The sequence below is a fragment of the Plodia interpunctella genome, chromosome Z (assembly GCF_027563975.2).
Source record: "Plodia interpunctella isolate USDA-ARS_2022_Savannah chromosome Z, ilPloInte3.2, whole genome shotgun sequence".
NCBI lineage: Eukaryota > Metazoa > Arthropoda > Insecta > Lepidoptera > Pyralidae > Plodia > Plodia interpunctella.
Genome location: NC_071324.2, coordinates 463,356 through 490,106, shown reverse-complemented (window position 1 = coordinate 490,106; position 26,751 = coordinate 463,356). Strand labels below are relative to the sequence as shown.

At 35.8% G+C, this 26,751-nt stretch overlaps 1 protein-coding gene and 1 long non-coding RNA gene across 2 annotated transcripts; one reads left to right on the top strand and one right to left on the bottom strand.

The window, feature by feature from the left end:
• Positions 1–3,124: 3,124 nt before the first annotated feature.
• On the bottom strand, positions 3,125–26,015 carry Tango9 (Transport and Golgi organization 9). The gene is made up of 8 exons (XM_053768068.1): positions 25,671–26,015; positions 25,286–25,445; positions 24,786–24,938; positions 19,226–19,373; positions 9,328–9,489; positions 8,344–8,508; positions 7,814–7,940; positions 3,125–5,672 (listed from the first exon to the last, which is right to left on the bottom strand). Exons 2-8 carry the CDS (start codon positions 25,430–25,432, stop codon positions 5,477–5,479), a joined length of 1,098 nt encoding a protein of 365 aa, XP_053624043.1. The 5' UTR covers positions 25,433–25,445; positions 25,671–26,015; the 3' UTR covers positions 3,125–5,476.
• LOC128682975 (uncharacterized) lies at positions 20,447–22,189 on the top strand. The gene is made up of 3 exons (XR_008406232.1): positions 20,447–20,582; positions 21,646–21,789; positions 21,984–22,189. It is a non-coding gene; the product is annotated as an uncharacterized LOC128682975 (long non-coding RNA).
• Positions 26,016–26,751: the final 736 nt, after the last annotated feature.

The window sequence follows — 26,751 nt, the reverse complement described above, 5'->3', positions numbered from 1 at the left end:
CTCCGTCACGTCTCACATCTACGACCGGTTTCTGGCGGCGCGGCGTGGTGTGACACGATGGTGACTCATTCATGCGGTTGAAATCGTGATGCAAGACGCTGTTGATACTTACTCCCTGATGCTCAAGTTCCCCTTTCAATTGAAAAAAAACTTTGAATGTACAAGCCGAGGGCACCATAATGATAGGGTAGGGTGTGTACGCGTAACCTTTGTAAAAGTTTGAAATGTTTCAATCTAAATCCGTTCAAGTTGTTCCGTAATTCCAGAGTTTTGTAGATGTAATTACCTAAGTAGGTAGGTACTTGAATTGCATTTTTTCTTACAAGTCTTGTTATGTAAACAATCTTACCGTGGCTTTCATGATTTTTCAGGCAAATTACTGTCGCGGTTAAAAAATGTTTTGCGTTACAATGTTATATAACTACCTAGGACTGGTAGTAACAAAAAACGGAGCGTAGATTCAATTTCAAAATAGGTATAGGTCAAAATTTGTATGAGAGTATCCAATTAATAAATACATAAATAATATTTTTAAATAAATGTAGTGATTTGACACATTACATCTGCTTTGGAAAAAAATAAAGTGTACGTAAACAGGAAAAGCTGAGGCGAACGGCAATATAAACAAACAACACTTGCTTGGACAACTACTTACATCAACAAACAAACAAACACAAACAAACAAACACAAACAAGACACGACAATAAACCAAAAATATATAATAGGATATATATTATATATTAACTTATATTATTTATATAATAACTTATTATATAATAACAATATAAGATGCAAATTTTAGGTAGGTAGATTGCATCCAGAAGTTCCCACGATGTGACCCCGCCAGGTACAGGTAGTATAAGTAGTAATCAACCCCCATCAATAAATCAAATCATTAATAAAACTATAGGTAAAACAAAGTTTGTCTGTACAAAAAAAATATATTTAGGGAAATGAAGAAACTGTATTAGAGTAAGGATTTAAAAAAAAATGAAAAAAATACCTAGCTATGAAGCCAGTGGAACTAAAAAAACTTCTTAGGAAAAGTTGTTCAGTCTGATGAGCATTTTGTTTTAAAATGTGCAACTGAAACAGACACTAGGTACCTATAACAGTGAAAGTTGATCAACGTAGGTACGTAATTGTATTGTTTTCAAATCACAATTTCTCGCATCTGAGTGTTTCCATTTCATCACTTTCTTCCTCAGCCGTTGAGCTTCTGAGTCCAGGGTCCTTTTGCCTTCATTTCACACAGTGGCCGGTGTTTCTTTTCAACTTATAGGTGCCTAGTATCAGTAAATCCAATTTATAATTAGCTATAAAGATATTACACGATTCAGTTGCAATTGGATTTACAATGCAATGACTCATGCTTGCTAGATCATGACCAAGGTGACGTGAAGGACGACGAATGACGAAAACATGTGTTCGCATGGCCTCTTTTCACGGAAGAATAAAATACATAAGTCATTCTGTGTCTTTGCATTTGGATAAAGATATATTGGTCTAGGTATTTAAAATTTTACTTGAAGTAAAATAAATAGAGGATTTCCAGCAGGTTTTCATTTTTGCACAGAACTGCATGTAATGTTCTTGTACCTAAGTAAGTAGGTATGTGTGCTTTGTTGTTGATATTTAAAAAATTACTTAATTACCTCCTCTAGATAAATGTCCGTATTACTCTTGACAGAGTTAAGATTCTCAACCCTTTTACAGACTTACTATATCTATACCCTATAGCTTTTTCAGTTATAATGTAAAAAAAAAAAAACAAAAAACTTCATGGAGACAACGTCTGTTGAAAATTGTAATGACAATGCGAGTTAGTTTCTCTTGCTGCAGTAATTTTGGTTCTGATGAAACGCTGAAGAGTTTTGATAAATTATATTAAGACTAAGAATATTTATTTTGAGTAGATGAGTTATGTCCACTTGGAGAAGTGCCGGGTTGAAGTAAGTTTTGCATAAACTTAGCTTTTCCTGTTTTAAGGTGTGTCTGTGAGTGAAGGTCTAATTTCTGAACAAAAGCTTTGATCGAAACGTCCCAGGTTTGAACCCTACTTGTGCTACGTGAGTTTGTATATATATATATATTTGACTAGTGTAGTAACCGAAAGCAATAAATGGTAATTTATGAAAACTACTTCATCGACCACCACTTGCTTTCGGTGAAGGAAAAAATCTGAGGACACCAAATGGAGAAGTCAGTAATGATTACGGCTCCACGCGATCGCGTACAATGCTGGTTTTTCACTGCGGTTAATAAAATCACTCATACAAACTACGCAATCGCGTCGGCATCTGTGGGGGTTCGTCGATAATGTGGAGCCGGAATAAGGAAACAGACAATGAATAATAATATATTTTTTGACAAACTTATGCAGTAGCCGCGACTAAATGGTCTCTATGTCTTTTAAAGATACGGAACCTTTGAAAAATGTTTCTATTCCAGCTACGTGAACTACTCCAACATAGCAGCTAGGACGCTCCGCAAGTCGCTGAAGTCGGAGCTGCGCGCTCAGGCCTCCCGGCGCGACCAGTCCTTCATCAAGTGCAGCTACTGGTCGGGCGGCGTTATGCTGCGTTAGTTATTTTTATTCACATAGTCTATATATATCTCTCTCTCTCGCGATTTCCCGGTTTTATCTGCATCTGTTGAGCGTCGGAGCCCAAGATTCCTACATTTTCGTCTCCACTTGGCAACGGTCGACATCCCTACTTGTCATTCTGTGTGTAAAGAATAGAATATAAATGACCAATATTGACCATTTTGTTTGGTCAGCTCTTTAAAGGGCAGACTATACTTGCCCATGTATAAAGAATCTAGTCAATTCCGTAACACAAGGTAATTTCGCAACAACAATAAAGTGAAGACAGAACATTGCGCCAATATATTTTACTCTTTCTTCCTTGCGTGTCCCCGATTACATTCCGGGCTATTTAGGAATAAATAACATTTAAATTTGAACATATCGACGCAATGCCAAGAGACATTTTTTTATTCAATTTTTTAAAGTGCTTATATTTCTTTAATTATTTCAGCCCCTGGCGAGAAGCCGCCTACGACTGGCGGCGAGCCGAAGCCAGCCGGATGACACAACTAGTTTTATAATAAAACACAAAATTGTTAATATCACTTTATTTCACTAATGAATACAAATTGATTTACCAACAATATACACCTTAATTCTTATTATATAAATTCAAAATCTCACTGAGCAAATGGTACAATTTTTTTTTTATACTTTCAGATACTCAGATCAATTTCACTATACAAAACACTAGCTTTTGTTCGCGGCTTCAACAGCGTGAATTTCTCTGCGAAAGCGGAACCGATATGATTTATTTATGATATTAGGTTGATTTTTGAAACAAAAAGTAGCCTATGTTTGGGCGGGAGTCTTTAACTACATGCATAGCGAATTTCGTCAAAATCGGTCCAGCAGTTTAGCCGTGAAAGCGGAACAGAGAGGTTAACAAGCAAACTTTCGCATTTATAATAATAGTATTATAATATTTTCACAAGACGCGTCGTACCTGCTTTATAAAAATCTAGTTCTGAAATTATTCAGCTGTTAATATCGACATTAGCATTATTGCTCTCGTTCATACAAAAGCTATCTGAACGCTACACGGAATTTAACATTAGTTATTTTAAAATTTAGGAACTTTCCTAAGTCTTTAAGGCGTGAGTCGTTAGCAAATGGGTTTTCGCCCAGTTTCGTTCCAAAAATTCGGGCGTATACCCATTTTTGGGTATCATCAATTAAAATTTTACTATGGAATGTCTAACGTCCGTTTTTGTCAAGTAGAAATTTGTCAAAATGTAATTTAAGGCTGAGGTACACAACACAGCCGGTACGACACTGTGTAAGCTACTGGAATATGTACTCCGATAGACTAGTGATAACCTGGTTTATCGAATTTTAATATGCGATCTTTTCTCATATAGCGTCTTATAGTGTATCAAAATGTATGTATTAATTTAATAATAATAAAATTTAAAATATGTCATACAACAAATTTAAAGTATTTCATTATTGATCTAAGAAATTCCCCTAACATAATATATGAATAAAACTATAGAACTTAATATTGGATACGAAAAATGTTATTTTTCGTTGACGATTTACTGGACTGAGCAGCCTATCACACACACATTACAGCCAAACTTAGATGCCGACGCGAATGCATGAAAATTGGGTATTTTCTTTGAGTTAATGTTTTTATGAGTGAGCGCGTTTGTTTGCCGCAATTAAACACCAGCAATGTATGCCGAATTGGCCAAGTTCACCGCGCCGCGACCGTGTGGAGTCCGCTTGAAGTTTACTAAAATAAGATTCATTCAAAGAGTTTTACCATTCGACAGTTTCCGGACGAAGGAAGTGTCATTAGAATATTAAGATTATTTTTATACGAGAATTTTATCAAAAAGAAGACATGAAAAAGTGTTAAAATGTATGCACGTATGTTTTACTCCACATAATAGTGAGCAAATATGGAATATTAGGTTAAGTTCTTACATACTTTTACGCACCTATATTACCCAGCTAAGTAAGGCACTCTGCCAACATCAGAATCAAGAGCTATTTACAAATATGATTTAAAATAATTGAATTGATTAAAGTGAAAATATAATTTAAAATAATTTTTCTAATAATGTAATGAATAATTGCTAGCTGTTGCCCGCGGCTTCGCTTGCGGCTAAATGTAGGCTAACTAGTAAAAACTTTACTCCTCCAGACAGCACGCCGTGAAGTCAATCTAATATCTAGTCATAGCGATATCTGGAGCCCGAAACTTTTTTTAAAGGGTTTTTCTACATTTCCAAAAAAAATATATCAATAAAACGGAGAAAATTAATTGCGTGAGAGCCGAGCGCTTGGTCAAATTAGTTCAATTACGAAGTCCATTGGAGATTTGGTCTGACTGTGATTTAGCCGTACCAGAGGGCACATATTGGGACATAGTGCTATTATTAAAAAAATAAATAAAAAGAAAGACAAACAAACACACTTTCACAGTTATAATATAGTATGTATAGTTCGCAGTAGACAATTAGCTACGACTTCGTTCGCACGGGTGTAAAAAAAATTCAACTTTGAAATCGCATTTTAATTTAACATTTTAATTGCCTTTGAGATGATTTTTTCGAAGTAACCATTTAATCTACTGTCCAACGCACAGCGTTCACACACATCGTGCTCTTAATATATAAAATATTTTACCGGATGAACGAATGCATAGATTCACAATTAAGTTTTATTCCATCGCGTTTTAACGCATTAAAAAAGCGCCCGTGCGGACGAGACATAATACATCTGTGTAAGTACACTAGTACTTGATACTATGCGTTTCACAATTATTAACCTTAAAATACGTTCATATATCTATCTACTTACATAAGTGGTTATTTTATTACATTGAAATATTCTTTTTGATCTTCTAAATATAGTTTATCAATAATATAACAAATCTACGCAGTTTCGTCTCCGCTGTCCGCCGCGGTGTCGACGACTGGCGCTAGTGTCTCCCGTCTCCGACACGATGGTATGGTAATGAGGCCGTTGTATAGAGCCGTGCCCAGAATGAGGACGGCAAAACCGATCAAGTGCGGCCAGTGGAACGCCTGCCAGCGGAGGCCGAGTGAGAACATCCAGATTACGAAGGTTCTGAAAGTAACAAACATTTTATTATTATTATATTGTTTACTATGAATTAAAAAATTATTACTATTGAGTGGATTTTTGTATGGTTTTTATTAATATATAGTGTGATTATTGAGGAAGATTTGGATAATTTATAATGTTTTACCTGAGCGAAGTTTAAAAGAGATATATAGTTTTTAGGTATACATTTATTGGATTATAATTTAGAATAACATCAACAAATGTTTGTATTTTATCAATTATTGTATTTTAATTTGTTTTGTGTGTTAATAAATAAAGAAATAAAAAGGAGTTAAATATGGGCTGTTAATATATTGTTTATAGATAGAGGCGGAGGTTATTCAATAATAATGGCTCTTAAAGTTTTCCAGGCGAATGTTAACCACTGTGCCGGTGCACAGCATCTGCTTTGTCAGAGCATGGCGCAGAGGTTGATAGACGTGACGGTGGTCTTTGAGCCGTATTTTATCCCTCCAAGGGAAAACTGGATGGGGGATCTGGCAGTGTCAGATTGCGATTCGTATGTCCTCCACTGTGGATGTCATCCGTGGCCGTGGAGTGGTTTCGGTTCGTCTGGGCGACTTGGTTGTGGTCGACCGTCCGCGCGGCGAATTCGAGATATTCCTGGCCGATATCGACGCGCTGGTCCATAGGAGCCACCCTCGTTCCGTGCTCGTTGCTGGGGATATCGACGCCAAGTCTAGACGCCAATTCGGGCTGAGCGTGTGGAATCGGGGCTCGGTAGACACGTGCGTGCGTCCGGAGGGCAGATCGATAGTCGACGTCTCGTTCGCTTGCCCTGCGCTGGCGCACCGTGTCCAGAGCTGGAGCGTGCTGGAGAATGTGGAGATGCTTTCCGATCACCGCTACATTACCAGTTTTGATTTCAATCCAACGTGTCACGAAATAAACTGTGATTTTTATTTGTATATAATAATTCCGATATTTCACGAGTGTGATGTGATTTGACCGAAAATAGAAAACGTTTCAGAGTAATAAAAAATTAATATCTAACAAATTTTAATTAACATCTAATTAATTTCGATCGAATACTCACCTTATACATATTTCATTCTATTTATTTTTTTAGTTTATATAAAAAAACCCCATAAGTTTTAAATTTATCTTTTCTGAAATTACAAAAAATAACAACCCATAAACACAATAAAATTCTACAAACAAATACAAACCCACTGTCACCCTACTATCTCACCTGCAATCCTAAATTTATTACATATAACTCCAATATTTTTAGTAAATTCAAACCCTCACAACACCCTCTCTATTATACCAACTACAAAATAACACTACAATACAAATCAACACATTCACGTCGAAACAAAACATTGACACTAGACTACATATGAAATAACTAACTATTTTTTACTATTCAATAACCCTATTAAAAATACCAGTAAAAACACTGTGATTAACAATACATACAAAAATATGATCACTTATTGTTAGACTAATCCAAACAAAACATAATTAACCGATTTAAAGTGACGTTTATTATATAAATTTTATCAATAACATAACTCTGAGTTACAATAATTCATATAAAACTATAACATTGATATAACATCACAAATGATTAATTTCCAACTAATTAAATCATAAACTACATACTTTTTTTCTAAAAATAAAACAAAATGTTACATGGAGCTTGTTAATGTAATGTGACGTCACGGATTTTGGAGTCAAAAAGCATCAAGTTTCACAAATCACCACTGGGTGCAGCTAGTATAATATAAATTATATATCTATAAATAACTAGGTGTTGCCCGAGGCATCGCTCCCGTAGAAATTTTGAGATAAAATATAACAATCATGGATAACGTACATTTCTAATGGTGAAAGAATTTTTGAAATCGCTTCGGCAGTTTCGGAGATTACCTCAAACGAACAAACCCACCTAAAACGTACAAACTCACAAACGCTTACCGCTTTATAATAATAGTATACATTAATGTATAAGTTTGCGTGTAATTAATAATGATAATGTTCGGAACTACCAACCGATTTTTGAAATTCTTTCACTTGGTAGACAGCAATGTAATTTCTCTGTGACACAGAATGCTTTATTCGAATAATCCTACAGGAACGAAGCTCAAAACGCAGTAAACGCCATCTCAAGTGCCCACCTGACAGAATCCAGGACCATCCTGGTGGTGGCCGACATTTCCTTGGTGACGCTGATGCCGGCGAAGTTAAAGAAAGCGATGGACACCACCGTGCCCAGCACCGCCGCCAGCAGGAACGGATTGTTGCCTGAAATTCGTTTCAAAACACATTTTTGATAACAATAAAAATTCCAATTGTCTATTTATCTACTAACATTATCGTTCCATAGGTCAATGGTTAAGACCTGCCTGCCGGCCTGTGATTGAAAGGTCCCAAGTTCGAATCCCGCAATTCAGATTGGTATGCAAAGTCATGTGGCACGGAGTTTGCACTCGTGTTGTTTTCATAGACCACCACATGTTTCTGGTGAAGGAAAACAGGTGAGTTACCGCTAGATGGCGGTAAAGTCTTGTCAGATGCCTTTAGGCGACGTAGATAAAAATCTGACACCAGTGTTAGCAATAACACACTCGATATGAATGAATGAGTATAAAACGAAGTGAGCAACTTCCCGCTGAAAATAAAATAACAAAAAAAGTATCTGTCTCACCAATTTGCACGAGGCCATCGACCGCATCTTCGACGGTGTTCCTGGCGTTGTGGCCGAAGTGTGGCGGCGCCGGGATCCAGTAGAACACCACCAGCAGACAGGACAGTACTGAGAAACCGAACACCCCCTCCCACCCCACCGCCTGCAGGGGAGGGATGTTCAGACCTGGAACCGAATATACAGGCTTGGCTATAGAATGTTTGTTTTTTGCTATGATGATTAATTGTCTCGATTTCGTTGGTGTGCCATTAAATGGCTGATATATCCTAATTTTATTTTAAATTAGAAAACATTACATTTAAAAACTTTAACTATATACACATAAAACATAGACGACGCAAAATGTACACTTAGCAACGGGCACTCGCCGGCTCAGAGGCGGTGGTCTAGTGGTTAAGACGCCTATGAACCGAAAGCTCACAGATTCGAATCCTGCTCATATAGAATATGAGTTTGTATACCAATCTGACTAAGTGACTAATAACTAAAGCGTACAATGTTAAAGTCTAATAATGTCAGTTCGTTTTTTAAAAAATTACTTATGTAAGTATACTACTTTTCAAACTTTCGTGAACTATATTGCAAGAAAAAGACCTTTAATCCCTCAAAAAATACTGATCCCGGGGGGAAATTGACGCGGGCGCGAAGAAAAGCCGCGATTAAAAGCTAGTACAATAATAATTTTATATTTTAGTATTACACTTTTAATAGACCACCCACTTGCAGACCACCAGAGCAAAGTCAGAATGACGATGTGAAAGGTAACAGAATTCTCTGTTAAATTTCACATCCACCACCATTCACACAGGTTGCATTAAGTTAACAGCGCCAAAGTTAGTTCGAGACTTGTGATAACGGATACTAACTCAACGATGCTATATTTTACAACATGTATATACATATATACATAACATCCAAGATCATAGACTATCTAAGAAAAGTCAAAAGTTGTAAAGCAAACGGGATGTAGTTGGCGAAGCTTACCAGAAACATATCTCTCCTCGTACACCATCTGGCAGGCGGTGACGACCTGCGCCACAATGATGAGCAGGTCCCCCGTGATGATGCTGTTGCGGCCCTTGCTCTGTCCGTCCTGGAATACGGCGTCCGTCGCTCCCACCACCAGCAGACCGACGATCACGCACCCTGGAACGACACGAGTCGAGGCGTCAAAACATAGAATAGCATATAGTGAAAAGGTTATTAAACTGATCAGTCGGGACCCTGAAAAATTAAACATTATACTTATTATTCGTGTGGTATGGTACACTCGTGAGACACGCAAACATAGTTCTTAGACAGCAATGTATCTCTCTTATCTCGTAAGTGTTTTCTGCAGCTGTAGAGTGTCGGAGCCCAGAGACCGCTTTTCTATTTTTTCTCCGCTACATCGCACAGTCTTTGGCCTCTTTAGTTCTTAGATAGATTTTATAGTTAAATATAATAATAGTCTAGTATTTAGCAATAAAAGATTTCTAATTCTATATTAATTTTCGTCACGCCATCTAAACCATATGGTGAAAGTCTTTGTAACAAGACTGAATACAACTTAAAAGTGCACTATCATTTCTAGTAACATAAAGGAAAGACAAGATGGCGCTCGGTAAAAAATTGCGCTAACTAGGTTAGAATTTTAAGGTACGATTTTTTCTATTTTTGAAAATATACATAATATGCTCACAAGTACCAAGAAGTAATAAAAAAGAAGAAATAATCACGCATATTCACACGAATAATTCGTTAAAATGAGCTTAGGAAATCTTGATAAAGTCCAAATAGAGTGATGTCCCATTGCTCAGTCGCGCTCCGTTGTTTTGACGTCCGTCGATAGACAACGCAGAATTAAGAAGGAATTGTATGAAGTTTCGACGTACGTAACATATAGAAAGTAACGGCGCTACGTACTGTGTCGTCGCGCAGCAATGGGGTATGGCTCTCATATCACTTGTCGCCACGCCATCAAACCCATAAATATTGAAAGTCTTGGTTTGTTACAAGTCATATAATACAACTTAAAATCTCACATAATTTCTAGTAAAATTAACGAAAGATAGATGGCGCGCGGCAAAAATTGCGCTTGAAATTTCGCATAGAGTATGGAGAAGGACATAGGGTACCTTTCATCCTGGGAAAAACTATTGTTCCTGTGAGATTTACGTAAAACCCGTGGTCTATTATAGATGGCGCTAAATGCACTTTTTATATCTTACAATAAAAACACTAGACGGCGCTGTACCTATGTATTTTAAACGCGCTATGGATATTTTATTCCAACTATCCCAATCCCATTATAATACCAAGAAAAAACTGTTCTCGAAGACATTTAAGTGGGCGAAGTCGCGGATAAGCAGCTAGTACATAATATGCTGACAACCAACAACCATGAATAAGAAAAAATTAAGATATTTTAGTTAATCGTTTAAGGAAGTCTCGACATAGAATGTTGTGAAGGCAGATTTTGGTTGTTAGCTGTAGACATGAGAATAATTTTAAACATGGCACTGCATATAACGCAATGTAGGTACTCGAAAGTAATTTGATGCTGTCACCTGAGCTTGCTACTGCCAATGCGTCATCAGGAATGCATTACTAAAACTATCCTTTTTCAACAAATACAATGAAGGCCTATGTTAATTATATGTATATATATATATACTTACCTACATAATATTTAGTTAAGTTTTTAAAAATGAACTTGACATTGTATGAAATAAAATTTAAAAAAAGGAAAAAATACAAGATTATAAAATGGAAAAATTATATATAAGAAGAAATTAAACTACGTATATTAGCAGATATACCTCAATCCCTACGCAAGCACAGTCTAGTATAACAATCAGAGATGAAATATGCTACCACTATTTTGATACATATTGTACAGTTATTCAAATCTACAAAAATATTGACACAGCGCGTTACTTTGTTATTGTAGATGTGAGTATTAGTCTAATCTCAATGATTCAGGGGTCGTGTTTGCTCGCTCGCATTTCAAATTCGATGATTGAATAGAATCTATATGAGTCATGACGATAATAACAATGTGATACACATATGTGTCATTTCATGGAAACTGAAGACAGAACATATGCATAGTTTATTTGTTTCTCTTTTTCATTTAAACACAATCCCTGTTGCATCTTCAGCTTTAAAGCGTCGGAGCCATGGGAAATATTCGTTCTAATCAAAGTCCGGATGAGTAAATGTAATTTTTTGAGATTTCGATTTTAACAACTTTACTCAAACAATTTTGTCACCTTTATCAACTCAACCAATTTTCTCGAAGTTTTGCATACTACATGTAGTTTGAAGTACGGTGGACATAGGGTACGATTTACCTTTCATCCCCCTTTCACGCTACGGATACGCTTTTCATTGCCTTTCTCTCCTACAATCTGTAATATTCGGAAAGGAGACAAGGCGACAAATGCTACACAAGCGACACGTTGCATACGCCGAACGTAATTGAAAAACGTTGTACATTTAAAAAAATTTAGCCCGATGCATTTACGGAGTTCACGAACTTTAGCATTTTTCATCTCGTCCAGAATTCCTGCCACGATACCACGAATTCCTGCCACGATACCACGAATTCCTAACCACTAGTAGTTTCGCTGGTATATTTTATAGATCTAAGCATACATAGGGACAGACAGGGAAGCTACTTTGTTTTATAATAACACGACCTAATTATACAATTTATTTACCGTAGGTGATCACAGTGACTGAAAAAGACAAGTGCGCTTAAACGACGCCCTATCTCACTCACAAACTTATGCTTACCCAATATCGCCGTACTCCGACATATGCCGACTACGTAGTTTGTATGAGTGGTTTCATTTACCACAATGAAAAACAAGCAGTGTATGTCGAATCCGTCAAGTTCGAATATTTAAAATGGGTCTGTTAGGTTATGTTAGTTGTGCTCGTTGTAGTGATCAATTAACGGTTAATCACATATTAACCAATTCGATTATGTACGTTTGTGTCAATACATGTTAGGCAATTATATTGCCCTTTACGGTAATCTGACTTAACTGTAGCAATGCAATTAACATTTGCTCATTTGCAGTATAGCGATTTGGGATCAATCGATACTAATCGAGTTCAGTGCTATATATGTACCTCTTTGACGTTGATTATTTGGTTTAATGGTATTAGTTCTAACGTTGAACATTCTAACAACAAAAGAGATAGGGGATTTTACCCAGCACTGGGATGCTTGCACCTGGGCGTGCTTCTGGGTGCATTCACGGCTGTTTTAGTGGTTTTCGGTTAACGGGTTTCAGTGCGCCATCGCCTTAAATCATCAGCTCAGTAATTTTACGACCGGCCACCTGCCTCACGTCACCTTTCTTTGGGAATGCTATTGTTGCCTATTAGCTATGAAGGCTTTTTGTTCCTTGGTCTCCTCGTACGACATCCACAGGACGATAAGAAGTGGTCCAATGGATCAGCGATGGCTATTAAATTGGGCTGGACACTATTGTCACGCCTCGATTTGATTGACTACGTTTAAGAAAAATAAATAGATATTTTGCCTGAAATCGAACCTGGGACATAATCTCTCAATACTTCAACACTGCAATATGGCCGTCCGGCAAAATTTATAAAACCAAGCTAAACTGAGCTATAAACAATACTAAAGCTAGGTTCAATTTGTCTTGGCGGTGCAATGTGAACTTTGATATGACGTCATTCCAAAGCGTGCAGCTGCGCATGTTCCAGAAACGCTGAGAGGCGACCAATCACTCGACCCTGCACATTGATTTACTGAGTATTCTCGGAATTGCAGGCATAGAGTACGTAAAAGCCATAGAAGCCATAGAAATTCTAGATACGGCCGACTACCTATGATATAAGTACTGCAGGCCTACCATCAACTTTTACAGAAGGATTCCAATGCAACTCAGTTCAATTTAGTAACCTAAAATGAATCGCATTCATACGAAAAATTAACTCGATGGTAAGAATTTGCGATGCAGTTCAGTTTAGGTCTTAAAGTGGATCGCGTTAAGAGATGATGGTAAACCCCCTGAAGTGTAAAATTTTCACTCTCGAACAAGAGTCAAGCATAATTGAAACCTATCGTGTGGTGGGAAATCTTATATTCTATTAAGCTGTTGGCTATTTCGAATTTCTTATTCAAATTAGAACATATTGATATATTGATAGATATATTGAACATATGAAATTTGAATTTATCGCGTGGTTTAAGTGTTCACAATCCATTAAGAGCCACGTCGAGTTTCGCTACTAGTCTAAAAAGAAGTTAATGAAGTATAATAGTGTCCACTCGTGTACAAATTTCCATATACAAAATGCTAACATTAAATATTGTCAATGTAAAATTGTACAGTATTCTATGGAAAAACCCCCCCTCGTGGGGTTGGGCAGCCATCTTAGTTCTCCACCGAAACACCTCCCTGTTACAGGTGGGCCCTGCCCCAACAGGGGGGCGGCATTTCCAAGTTACGCATTTACAATGTCTGTCCTTTTCTTTTTTAGAATGACTTATATATAAAACTGGTTTCAGATTTTATAGCAGCCGTATCAAACACTATCCGTCCTTTTCCCTCTTCCGAGTGTTTTATAGTTCTATAAATACTGGACTAAGATATCAGATTTTTAACGATATATTATACACTATTAAAATATAAAAAATAATAATATTCAAATGTATTTATTATATTAATATTTAGTATTTATTACGTTATTACAAAAATTTTATTGCAAAGGTAAATTTTATTTAGGCCTATATTTAACAATTAAGACCGTAATGCTAACAAAACGCACCTGGTAACATTTTCATGCAATAATTGACCACCTCTATGCGTCGGTAACACGTGTTGCTAATTTGGAATAAATTTGACAAGATTCGTTGTTACCACGGTGTGTTGACAGTTATGATAACACTTTCCAAGCAGCGCTATTGTCCTGGCTGTTAGCAGAACCCAAACACAGCTCATGGGAAGTCAATAGCCTAAATAAAACATGAGCCTTATTATTATTTTCTGTTTGGACGCCAGAGCGAGCGTCAGACAAAGTCGGTCCTCACAAGATTGGAGGAGTTGCAACTTGGACAGAAATTAATGGCGACTTAAAATGGAATATGTCACTCAGTGGGACACAATATTTTGAATTTAATTTAATTTGCTATAAAAATGGTGACAATTCGTTGCTTCTTTTTACATTTTGTGCAATAACTGGAAAATAACTTTTCCGGAATGATAAATATTATAAGTATGACATAGTAAGAAAGTATAAAATAAAAAAAATCTAAATCAAATCATTTATTCAGAAATTAGGCCTTCACAGGCACTTTTTCACGTCATATTCTAAATTAAATGATGTTTACCAAAGCTACAAACTACTAGCATTTCGGAACGACCACTGCTGAGAAGAAATGCCGAAAGAAACTCATTCAAACAGTGTTGGTCCCTATTATGCCAGAAGGGCTTGCCATTTTTTTCATATAAATTTATGTATAATTTTTTATCAGTAATATAACATATATATAGTAATATAATATATAGATGATAGAAGTGAGCAGTCCTTTAAGACAAGATAAAAGAGACAATAAAAATATAGTGCGACTAGGTTAAGTGTTACTTAGCGTTACACGGAGAGTTACATGTTTAGGGCCACGGAACCCTAAAGACATTGCTCTCCTCGACTACAAAAGCATAATAAAACTATATTTTGAATAGACACCATATGATGAAATAAATGAATTTAACGATGAGAAATTATTTAAATATTGTTAATCCAGTCCAATATAAAATATCTAATTAACAAATATGGATTGAATTATCACAAAGTAATGGTTAATATTTCGCTGGAAGATCAAAAACGTTATGATATCGCAATAACATTAGAAAACACATAAATGACATTGATATTCGCAAAGCAAATACAATATTACTTTTATATAATTAAAATATTAATATTTATCCCTGAATTACTCAGTAAATTAGTTTTCGTCGGCATTCAATTTATAATCTAGACATGAGATGATAAAGTGAAGTAAATAAACGAAGGCGTCTGTCTCCTGTCGGCTCTCAACACCGGGTGTTTATCAAACAATCTTGACAATTACATTTGGTATTTGGCAAAAAATTAGTTCGTTAAAAATCAGAATTCTTCTCTTTCTTGACATACCATTCAATATGTTTAAATAATACTATTTGTTGCCTCTAGCTCCGCCCCGGTAGCCCATATTTGACCCCAGGGCATTAACTATATCTATCCCAAATTACATTAAAATTTTAGCTGTGAAAGCGTGACACTTTTGCATTTATAATATTAGTACGGAAGTAATGGTATGCTATTTAATACTTTAAACACAAGCTTTTTCATCTTACTTTTTTTGCCAGCCTGTTGATGTTTCCCACTGCTGGGCAAAGGCCTCCCCTTCCTTTTTCCACAAATCTCCGTCGAGGGCAGCCTGTTGCCGCTAACCCATCAATGTCGTCTCATCATCTCTTAATGAGATAATATCCTGCTTTCTATTAATATTATAAATACGAAGGTTGGCTGTGTGCGAGGATGATTGACATTCAAATACATAAAGTCGAAGCATTTATTCAGAAATTAGACCTTCACAAGCACTTTTCAAGTTACATTTAAATTATAGAGTATTTGTCAAAAAGCTACAAACTACTGCCATTTCGGAACGACCACTGCTGAGAAGACACTGGTGGAGTATCACATGTCATAGGGTACTTTTTATGCCGACGATTGTACCACGGGAGCAAAGCCTTGGGCGCAGCTTGTTTAATATTTAACAAGATATGTACACAGAATGTAATTGCAAAATAAAATGAAAATATTTTATCGACTGACAGCTTCCACAAAAGCGTTATCAAAATTTTATACGAGATAAAATTCAACGCACGCAACAAAATACTGCTATTGTGTTTATAATAAACGTCCACGTGAAGTGAAATTCTATTGAAAACATGTATTCAAGAATATTAAGTATTAAACATTAATTATGCCAAAATGTAGTGCATGCAATACATTGTAAATTCGTTCGTCCACTAACTATACTGAATTAGCTTAGCTCACCAGATTTTCATACAAGTGCGTTCATGCTATAGCATAGCTAAGTCAACTAATTTACTATTATTACGTAGTATAAATTTTGAATTATATATTTAAATCAAAATGTATAATTCAAAATTTATAGTTATAACTGACTATCGTTAGGGAATTATGGATTAAATCGAGAATTATTCGTTTCTTCAATCTCTTCATAAGTCAATCTCAATACCCACTCCATTACAATCTTTTTGCAATTGTACGTGTTAAGGGCGAATACATTCGCGGAAGCTTGAACTTTTTTATATAGATAGGGACCGAGCAAATTAAATAATCTTTTAGTGAACTCTGTATTGAATATAGGGAGAGGAAGGATGAGCCTGTTGTTTCTTGTGAGAAGTTCGGGGAGGAAGGGTAGTAGACCGATCTAATGCAGTTTTAGTTTATTTTTCGGTAGATGTATTACTTATTTCCAAGTTTAGCTTAGTTTAGTTCACTGAGTAGCACTGAGCGCTTGCAGTGGACGTGCAGATTAAGCCTTTGTATTGTGTACAACATTTTCAATTCAATTAGTAAATACTGGGAGGAGATTCGAAACTGAACTAACGTGAGATTTCCACACAGAACTTTGTCTAGTTCGAATTCTGTGGTTTTCTAACATAATTTGTTTTAAACTATCATTGAAAACATAATACTGGGAGAAGGAATTATTCCACAGCAAACTATTGTTCGGATTGCATTATCACAGGATAAATAAAATTAGTAGGTCCACGCTTGTAATTCCGGACTAGCGAATTTTAGCTTTGTCCTCAATAAAGTTAAAAACGCTGGTCATTCATGATTCATTTCCATTGAAAATTTAAACATTTGTGTTGTGCATGTGTGCAGTTTTCTTTGTAAAAATCTCGTGTCCAGTAACTAGTGGTGCCAACTAGTGAGCGAAAAAGACAGTAGCCCAAATTAGGAGATGTCGCTGCTGTCAAAAATAAAAATAAATGCGTACTTAATTTTTAAAGAAAATTATTTTCAAATATGACTTTTTAAAGTTTTCTAAATTGGTCGCTCGGTCAAGTCTTTCTATATTCTTAAGATGTTCAAACATTAATAAGAAAACAATACGACATATCGTACGCGCGTTCATTGTATGGACCCCTAGTGGGGTTTGTAGACCATGGCGCATAAACTTTGCAGAGACGCCACCCTGACCAAACTACGTTAGGCAAATCGGATTTCAGTATCTAGGAATCGAGAATCGAGCAGAGAACTTACTCGGCTCCCAAGGAATTATTTAGTTCAGCAAAGTTTGCCGCCCGCATAAGTCCCCCATTGTTGATAGCCAACAATGGAACACTGGATACTCAATTATCGGAAAGTAGAGATTCACAGGCATATTTTATCAATGTTGGCTGTATTTGTTAAATACACTACGTATATCATTTTATAGAGTAGGGTACAGTAATAATATGTTAATTTTAAACACGAATATCTGGGAGCACGGCAGTGTTCCCGCCAAGTCGAGCGCGAAGCAAACACTGAATATTTGTGAACCTCTGGATAGATTTAGAACATTAAAATTATCGTCTTCTAGTAAGCTATAAGCTACATCAGAACCTTATGGGACGCTTCCTCTGATGTACAAAAATTGAAGGTCTTATGAACATAAGTGTGGCACATAGCACAGTGGTAACCATAAAGCCACACATAAAAACACGTGACTTTGGAAATTCCTCTAAATACAGGCGTTCTAGTGGCGGCGTTACTTCTAATAGATTAGAGATTAGTTCGTTTTCCTGAGCGCTCTAACTTAGTACTTGAAGCTCCGGTCCGGTCTGTGTCTGGGCGCATAGAAAATTAATTAAATCAACTTTGAATTGACGCCTTTGGAGAAATTTCTGCGGAGTTTGTCGCGCCGGATGTTCTAGTTTTAAGTGTATTGTCGCAGTGATATATATCAACATAATTATATATTTGGCTCGGTAACAATATAAATTATAAGGTATTAATTTTCATTTCACAACCTCGGTGGCGCAGTGGTAAAGTGCTTGCCTCTGAACCGAGAGGTCCCGGGTTCGATCCCCGGCCGGGTCATGATGGAAAATGATCTTTTTCTGATTGGCCCGGGTGTTGGATGTTTATCTTTATATGCATTTGTTATAAAATATAGTATCGTTGAGTTAGTATCCCATAACACAGTCTCGAACTTACTTTGGGGCTATCTCAATCTGTGTAATTTGTCCTTATATATTTATTTATTCATTATAGCCCAAATTATTAATTAAGGCGACTTTGATGATAAAGACCTATAATCACATCACTACAAATAAGTAATTAAAGATGCCGCTTGTGTCTATAATGTTCTTTAAAAATATATTTAAAATATAAAAATACTACTTCTTGCCATAATATCGTGATTCTATACCAACGAGAAATACCACTGTCATTCGCTTGTGAAATCGAATAACATGCAACATGAGAGAGTAGACTGATCGTTCCGGGCGGATAAATTGTCATATCTTTATATCGCATCGTTTTATAGGGTCGATTTGTTTACCTAACTGTAGCTAACTAGAGCTCTATGCGTTTCTGACAATGACACAGAATCTCGACAAGTGTAACGAAAAATAAGGGTTTCGTTTTTACCTTTTGAGGTACGGAATCATCACAATTTCTGTGCTCAAGCATCTTTTTTGTATTTTTTTATCAAATATTTATGCAAAGATAAGGTGGTGTTACACGCCAGCACCAAAAATACCTATTCATTCGTGCTCGAAGATGGTTGACGTATAATACCATGTTAAGTTTGAAAAAAATATTTCGAATTTTTAATAAAAACTAAACTCACCAATCCCGGTCCACTCCCGCTTCACTATGACCCTGCTGAGGAAGGTCATGGACAGCATCGCCACGAAAATGATGACCGACCCGCGGCACATCTGGAAGCTGCTGGCGTACGTCAACGTCAGCCCCACGTACATTATAGATGTCGCCACCTGTAGTACATTTGTTCGTTAGAGCCATGTGTGTTTATAGAATAGGGCACATGGAATTTTCTATAAAACATTAATTGTCGTTAAAGATATTACTTTTGTTTTTAAATTACCGCGATCCGCGTTTATTTCGCGTGTTCGCTCATTATTATTTGTCAATATGTCGGGTTTTAAGCAGTTCTTTATATTGTAAATTTCGATAAGTTTATCGCAATAAAACCCATACCAAATTTTAAGTTAGACCATCCGCTTTACAACTGTGAAAACTTAATTTTTGAAAAGAATAATTTGGTTAAGGGACACAGTCTTGGCAGCTGATATACAACAATAGCATTTCCAAGGAGACTATGTTAGTAGCATCGTGCGACATCCACGTAAGAATATGAAATGCTCCTATTTTAAGGACCATACGCCACAGGTGAAGGAAAACATCTTGACGAAAACTGCACACTAAATGCATTTATTCAGAAAGGCACAGGTATTTTCACATCAAATATTAAACATTAGTTACTACTAATGTTTAAAATAGAATATAATATTTTTTAATGATAGAAATACTAAATACTGTATTTAATATTTCTCAAAAAGCTACATACTACTAGCCGTTCGTAACGATATTTCGATGTTTACAAGACTCCTGCAATAAGATGGCAGTACCTCGTGCAAATTTTAGCAATACACACTCGATAAGAAAGGTTCGAATATCAGCATATATTGCAAATATTTTCTATCGCACCGTACATTTCAATGTCTTACCATTGTACTGGTTAAATTGCCGAGGAAAACATAAAGTACGAACAGTACCTTCGCCCTCTATTTTTTCTCATTACTTAAATGATTTCATATTTCCACTACATGTACTCGTAGTACTAGCGTCCCGGCTTCGCTCGGGTAAAACCTTAATAAATTATACATCAAAACCTTCCTAACGAATCACACTATCTATTAAAATAACCCGCATCAAATTCCGTTGTTTTAATGATTAAGCTAAATATGGACAGACAGCGGAAACAGACTTTGTTTTATACTACGTAGGTAGTGACTATTAAATACCAAACATAGTGCTTTATACGACATCATAATCACAGAAGTCAATTTAGATTATAAAAAAATAAAATATAATTTTAAATATATTTAAGATCCAATGCATTTATAATGCATGTAATAAAAAAATACACATTTTACATTTGGATTTGGACCTGTCCAAATGAGGTTTGTATAGTATATAATAGGATTATAATTTAGTTTCTTCCCATAACTGGTTGGGTTGGAATCAATATTTGTACAATTTATTCCCTGTATTTTTGTTCGAGTACAATCACGTACTTTTAGATATGTATTGTTATTGATGAGGGTAAGCAGTGTAAGTACACGTGCATATCCTTCCAGGTGGCATGTCCATACATTGTACGGATTGTAAAACGGAACGTACAATAGTCATTTTTATCCTTGTAATTGCTCTGTAAGTTAAATTATGTAATTGAGAAAATATTATACATTTCTTTAAACCAGTTCCAGACCTAAACTTAAACAATGTGACACTTTCTTTTATAAACAAGTTTATTTGTTAGACAAATTAAAAAACCCCTGACTTCCAATATTCATTTCGCTACAACTTTTGAACGGCTCTGGAGGCTTACCACCACCATTTATAGCAGGACCTAAATTTTTGTATGGAGATTTCGTACCACGATGTCACTTTTGACAGCGGCAAAACGTTTTTTTGCACGCCCAAGTGTCATATAAAGCGATCCTTAAAAAGTTACTTTCCAGCAGCTTTTATTGAATTGTTTTGTGATTTAGGCTTTCATTTTTCATATGATACAAGTGTTCCGAAACTTTTTTTTGTGAATTCGTGTTAGAAGCGCCTCTAATCTCATATAAAAAACCTGTGACCGTGTTTATAGTATACCATAATGTGCGTTGACGCTGATTTGTTGCTATTTACTTGGATTGTTAATACCAAAAAGTGTAAGTGTAACTTACACTTTCTGGTATTAGGAATATTAGGAATTAAGGAAATAAGGAGTATTAAGAATTAAGGAAAGTTATATGTACATTACAAATTAATGTTGTGATCGATATACCTTGAGATTAATTCAAGTAATTTTTTGTAGATATTTGACGAGTATGAAATTTTCCGAGTTCTTGGAAACTGAATAGGTATAATGAATTCATTGTGATATTAATTAACTACAAAGACAACAATGGTGATTAAATAGAAGGTTTAAGGTTTATCTACCTGTGGTTGATTCTATTTTGTTTTGTTTTTCAGATTTGTGATGCAGACCAGCAAATCTTGAGTGCTAGCATCCAGCTAGTGACCCAGGGTCCTATCATGACTCATTTACATGGTGCCATCACTCTGTTTGGTATCATTTGGGAAATTTAAGTTTTAGCAAGGCTACATGGCTTCTAGGTAGGAATGTTGATAATAAACAATTGTGATAATTATATAATTATGTTTATATTACATGATATATAAAAAAAACAAAAACTTTTATATTTACTAACAACAAAAATAATATAGGTATACATACATAATATCTAATATCTAAAGAAACAAAGAAACTTGGTAATTACTTTATAGCTAATATTTATTCCTATTTACAGGTGCAAATGCTGCTGCCCCATGGATGCCACACGGAGCTTCAACAAGGTATCTCTATGAGGCAGGGTCTTGTGGAACGCCTCTGCATCGGAGTACCTAAAAAAATAAACCAAATATTTGTGATAGACTTCCTAAAATACAATTTTCTAATAGCTAACACTATCTTTAGAGAAATGTGATTAGAAATCAATAAAATTATGTAAACCAACTTTTGTATAATTATTAAAATACACCAACCTACCTTGTTCTTATTATGGACACTAAGCTGTTTAGCTGGCGGCGTCCTCCAGGAGTGGTACTCTGTGTTGTTGGTAAGACACACTCGTCGTCTAGTTTGCTAGGCACTGAAATTGAAACACAAGTTTGGCGACCACAGCTTCTTTTGATGAAATGTAAGAATAGCACAAAAAAAAATTTAATACTCACGACATTGTGATTAAAAATAACACTGGGCAGGTAACTAGATTTTCTAAGAATTAGGTATGCACCGTGGACGTCGAGAGTATATCAAAAAGATTACGAGAACTGACAAATTGACATTTTCAAGTGCTTCTGGGTTGGCGTAGGACATTAAAAATATTATTTACGAATTGGAAACGTTGAACATGTTGAACATGAACATATAAAAATTATCATCACAAAAAACCAAAACTATTAAAAGTATCACTCAAGCTCCAAGATTCCAAGACGATTTCAAGTGTAAACAGACGTTCAAAACTTATAATGCGACGCTTTTCGTCAAGACCTACTTTAATTAGATTTTAACAGATATAAAAGTAATTCAGATTTTTCACGGCTATAACTTTAGTTATAGCCGTGAAAAATCTATATTATTATAAAATTGTAATAAACTGAAAAAAAAATCCTTTTTCATTAAATTGACATTTTACATCATGTTAATTAATTTTATTGAGATTTTGAACGTTCCATTATAATCGTTCACCTTTCAACGAAACCGTTCAAAAACCGTTCACCTAAAACGACGTCATGGTACGGTTAGATAGCAGGCCTGCTTTTGAACTTCACGTCAACTGCCCTGCAAATGAACGATTTTCTATATGTTCATGTTAGGCCTCCTGAACAGATTCTCATGTAACATGGGCTAAAAACACTCGGGATAAAAGTATCTATGACACAAAAAAAAAACATCACGTAATAACATCGCGAGGGGGTTACCATAATAAAGTTCGCCGATCGGCAATGCACAGTACAATCAAAAGCATATCAATCAACCTATCCAGTATATGTTAAAATTCGGGTCTATTCCCGCCGCGTACACGTTCATGTGGGGTACCTTGACTTGTAGTCGAGTGTACAGGGCTTCTGCCCTGTAGTAATTATTTTCCCGCTGTAGTTATAATTGATATGGCGATAGCCCCCGGGTTATCTGCCCAGCCGAGAGCTGCGTTTGATTCCGTTATTTAATCGTGTTACCGTTGAAACGCTAGTCGACTCTGAAACATTTTAACATCGCTCCATAGTATCCGTATTTAATAGTTTTAAATGTAAGAGATTTTCTATTTTTGTTATTTTTTGATTGTAACAAATAAAGTCTAAACTACTGGACCAATTTTGATGAAATTTGGCATACATATGCACATGAAATCTAGCACTAGACATTTCGGATCACAAAGGCTTTTATCGCGAAAACTACTGATTTGCATTCTGTTTACCCGATGAGATAGATAGAAGTACTTATGTAAGACGTTTGTGCAGGGAAACAATAATTCTATTGGGTATCTTATAATCTTATATTTTAAGACTGAATGATTTTGCAATAGGTCTGTCTGAGATCAACCATCTTTTGGAATATCTACAATAGAATATAAATTGGTCCTATTTTAAGGCATGAAGCCAAACGCCTCAACTCTATTATACGTAACTAAGTAAGATCGTTAACTAACCGATCGTATTGAATTTACGCTTATCTGATGGAATATCAAGTGGGTCCATTGTTAACTAACAATGCTGATAAGTAATACTTTTCATTTATATATTATTTAATACATTCTATTGAATTATATGGAATTTCATTTAAAAAAATAAATAAAAACTCAGTCGCCTATAAGTCTACGATTTTTTTTTCACCGATACCTATTGTTTTCATGCTATGAAGATGTAAGTATAAACCGATTATAAAAAAACGTTATCAAAGCAGTTATGTCACATAAAGATTATAAAACATACGCATTATTACAGCAGCTCTTTGTTTCTACGAAATCAAACATCACTTGTTGTACCAAGTGTCAGGTCTCTTGTCCACGTGCCTTATGGTTTACCTACTAGTAACTGATGTGTGCTGTGATACTGTGATACACACTGATGAACTTAGCATTACGACTACTGCCAATTATCCATGTATTATTCAGTGTTAGGTAACTATCTAGGAGAAGGAGGTAGATAGAACATCTCGAAAATAAAGATTAATTAAATGGGAGTTTATCACATGGTGAAACACGCTGTACGGTTAAAATTATGGTCCTTGGGCAAGAGGTAGTCTTGGTATACTGGATCGAAGTTTCCTTACATATTATAAAAAAGAAGACACCCTTGTTCCATCTGTAAACTACTGGACTGATTTTCACCAATAGATAGTATGATATATAAGGAAGGTTTAGGTCTATCAATGAAGTTGCTAGTTTGTACTAAAAATAAAGATGAACATTTTTAAGTTAAGAAATGGAAAACTTAAAAGACTAAATTTTTAAGAGTCTGTAGCTTGAGAAATACCTCTCGCAGATGCACAAATTTAGATAGGCCTTTACCAAGGGTGATCTTAATGGGTGATACATTAAATTACATACCAAATCAAACATGGCCGCTGGCATCAGGATAAACGGGTTGAAGTTCTGGTTGCCCTGCACCAGCATCGGAGGTGTGTCACGTTTGATGGTCACCCGGTAGATGATTTTGAAGGTCAGCAGACAGAGCATCTCTCCCAGGAACATGGCAGCTGCCTACAGACATGAATATTGCTTTAATAAAAAGACAGATAATTAAGTTTAAAATAATTTTTGCATAATCCTGTAGAAGCTACTACAGAGAAGTAAATTTTAACTTCCTTCATTCCTGAATATACATAAAATGGTTGTAGTATTTAAGAAAATTGGTTCAATTAAATGTGAAGAGGTAACAAAAATAATATTGTTTGCACTGGTAATGACACAAAGATAAAAAAATATTGCTTATAGTTATAGACATTGTGTGGAACGAAACACACAAAACAGTTGGCAATGTTATTATCTTTCATATGTTAGCTTAAAACCGTGTTGTCTATTATAGGTATTAAAACGTAAGTAGGTACCTGAAGGAAGGGGTGCTCAAATTCCCTGACATTTCCATCTGAGCCCTTGGACTCCAGCTTGTCAGCCCATTTCGTGCAGAGTGTGTTTATGGACCCAGTCACCACCATCATACCGGCCAGAAACTTTTGGTAGTTTGTCCACGCCATGACGTTGCGAAAACTAAACGATCACACAAATACATTTTATTAAATAGGTAGGTAGGTACATACTTAACTAATGCTGAAATTTTATTATTGGTTTCAATTTTAAAATTAATTACGAAAATATATTATCGATAAATTTGAGAGGTAAATGACCGTGCGTCCTTTGTTCGACAAAAAAATATAAGACAACAGTCGTATCAATGACAGTGTATTTAAATTAGAATCAACTGCAACTGTTTACCTTTTATTTTTGCAACAGTGAAGGCAAACGACGTTTGCATACGAGTACGAATCAATGCTAACTTTGTTGATGGAATACAAACACTATTTTTATTCACTACACCTTCACAAGACCGTAAAAAGTGGTTTAAATATATCGAAACACTTTTAAAAAAAAATATTACGGCATAATGCCAGATGAGTTCGTAGGCAAATAGCAGTTGAGAATATAGTATTACTACAATATTAACAATAATAAAACAACAGGCTGCCCCTTGTATTGACACAAAAAAAAAACAATGAATGAAAGAAAGATCAGCTTCGGTTTGTGGTTGCTTTGCTCTGCTAGACTTGCATGTAGCTTGACAGTTGAATTGAACCGGATGTGACGTTCCCGCGCCAATGCAGCAGCAGCTGTCGTTGTCAACGTCAATAGCAGTCAAACTGTCAATATTCACCATAGAGCATAATGCAAAGTTCATTTTTTTCCGACATGCAACGCAAATTGTCCTGGCATAATAGGTAGGATACTCATTACTGACCTTTTTCTCCAGCTCTATGGTTGCGGACTTATACTTTTGATCCATTGTCGTCATACCATAGCACTCTGTCAATTTTAATGCAGGTACAGTGAATACCAAAGTTTTAAACTACGCTACAAACTTAGGTGGTTGCGTTGCGAAGAAGGTTTAGTAGCCGGGGTAACAAGGGCGCGTGACGGTGGCAGCAAGAAGATGGTAATGGTGGCATCGGCAGCGCGGCGTCTAATTTCTCAATTTTTTTTTACCTGTATCGTTCTGTAATTATTACTCGAAGTAAAATTAGATAAACAATGGCAGACGCCAGTCTTTGGATGTTAAATTGATTAGGAATTGCACTTCGTCCCTCTATTCTTGTTATGTAACCTTTCGCAAACAAATTTATTTTGATTATGATTAACTCCGCGAGCCTCGAATGTGTTCCTTTGTATGTAGGAACAATTGCTTAATCTTTCACAGTTTGCATGGTTCACTCTGTTCAGCCAAAAGCGACCGTAGGCTCTTATTCCATAAATTTCAACTCGATATATCTACACGAGTTACAGGATCTTGACAGACGGACAA

Coding starts and splice junctions, on each gene's coding strand:
- Tango9 (XM_053768068.1), bottom strand. CDS start 25,432: ATGGCGTGGACAAACTACCAAAAGTTTCTGGCCGGTATGATGGTGGTG. Junction 19,374..24,785: donor CAGCGGCCATGTTTGATTTG/GTATGTAATTTA, acceptor AATGTACTACAG/GTGGCGACATCTATAATGTA. Junction 8,509..9,327: donor CGAGGAGAGATATGTTTCTG/GTAAGCTTCGCC, acceptor ATTCGGTTCCAG/GTCTGAACATCCCTCCCCTG.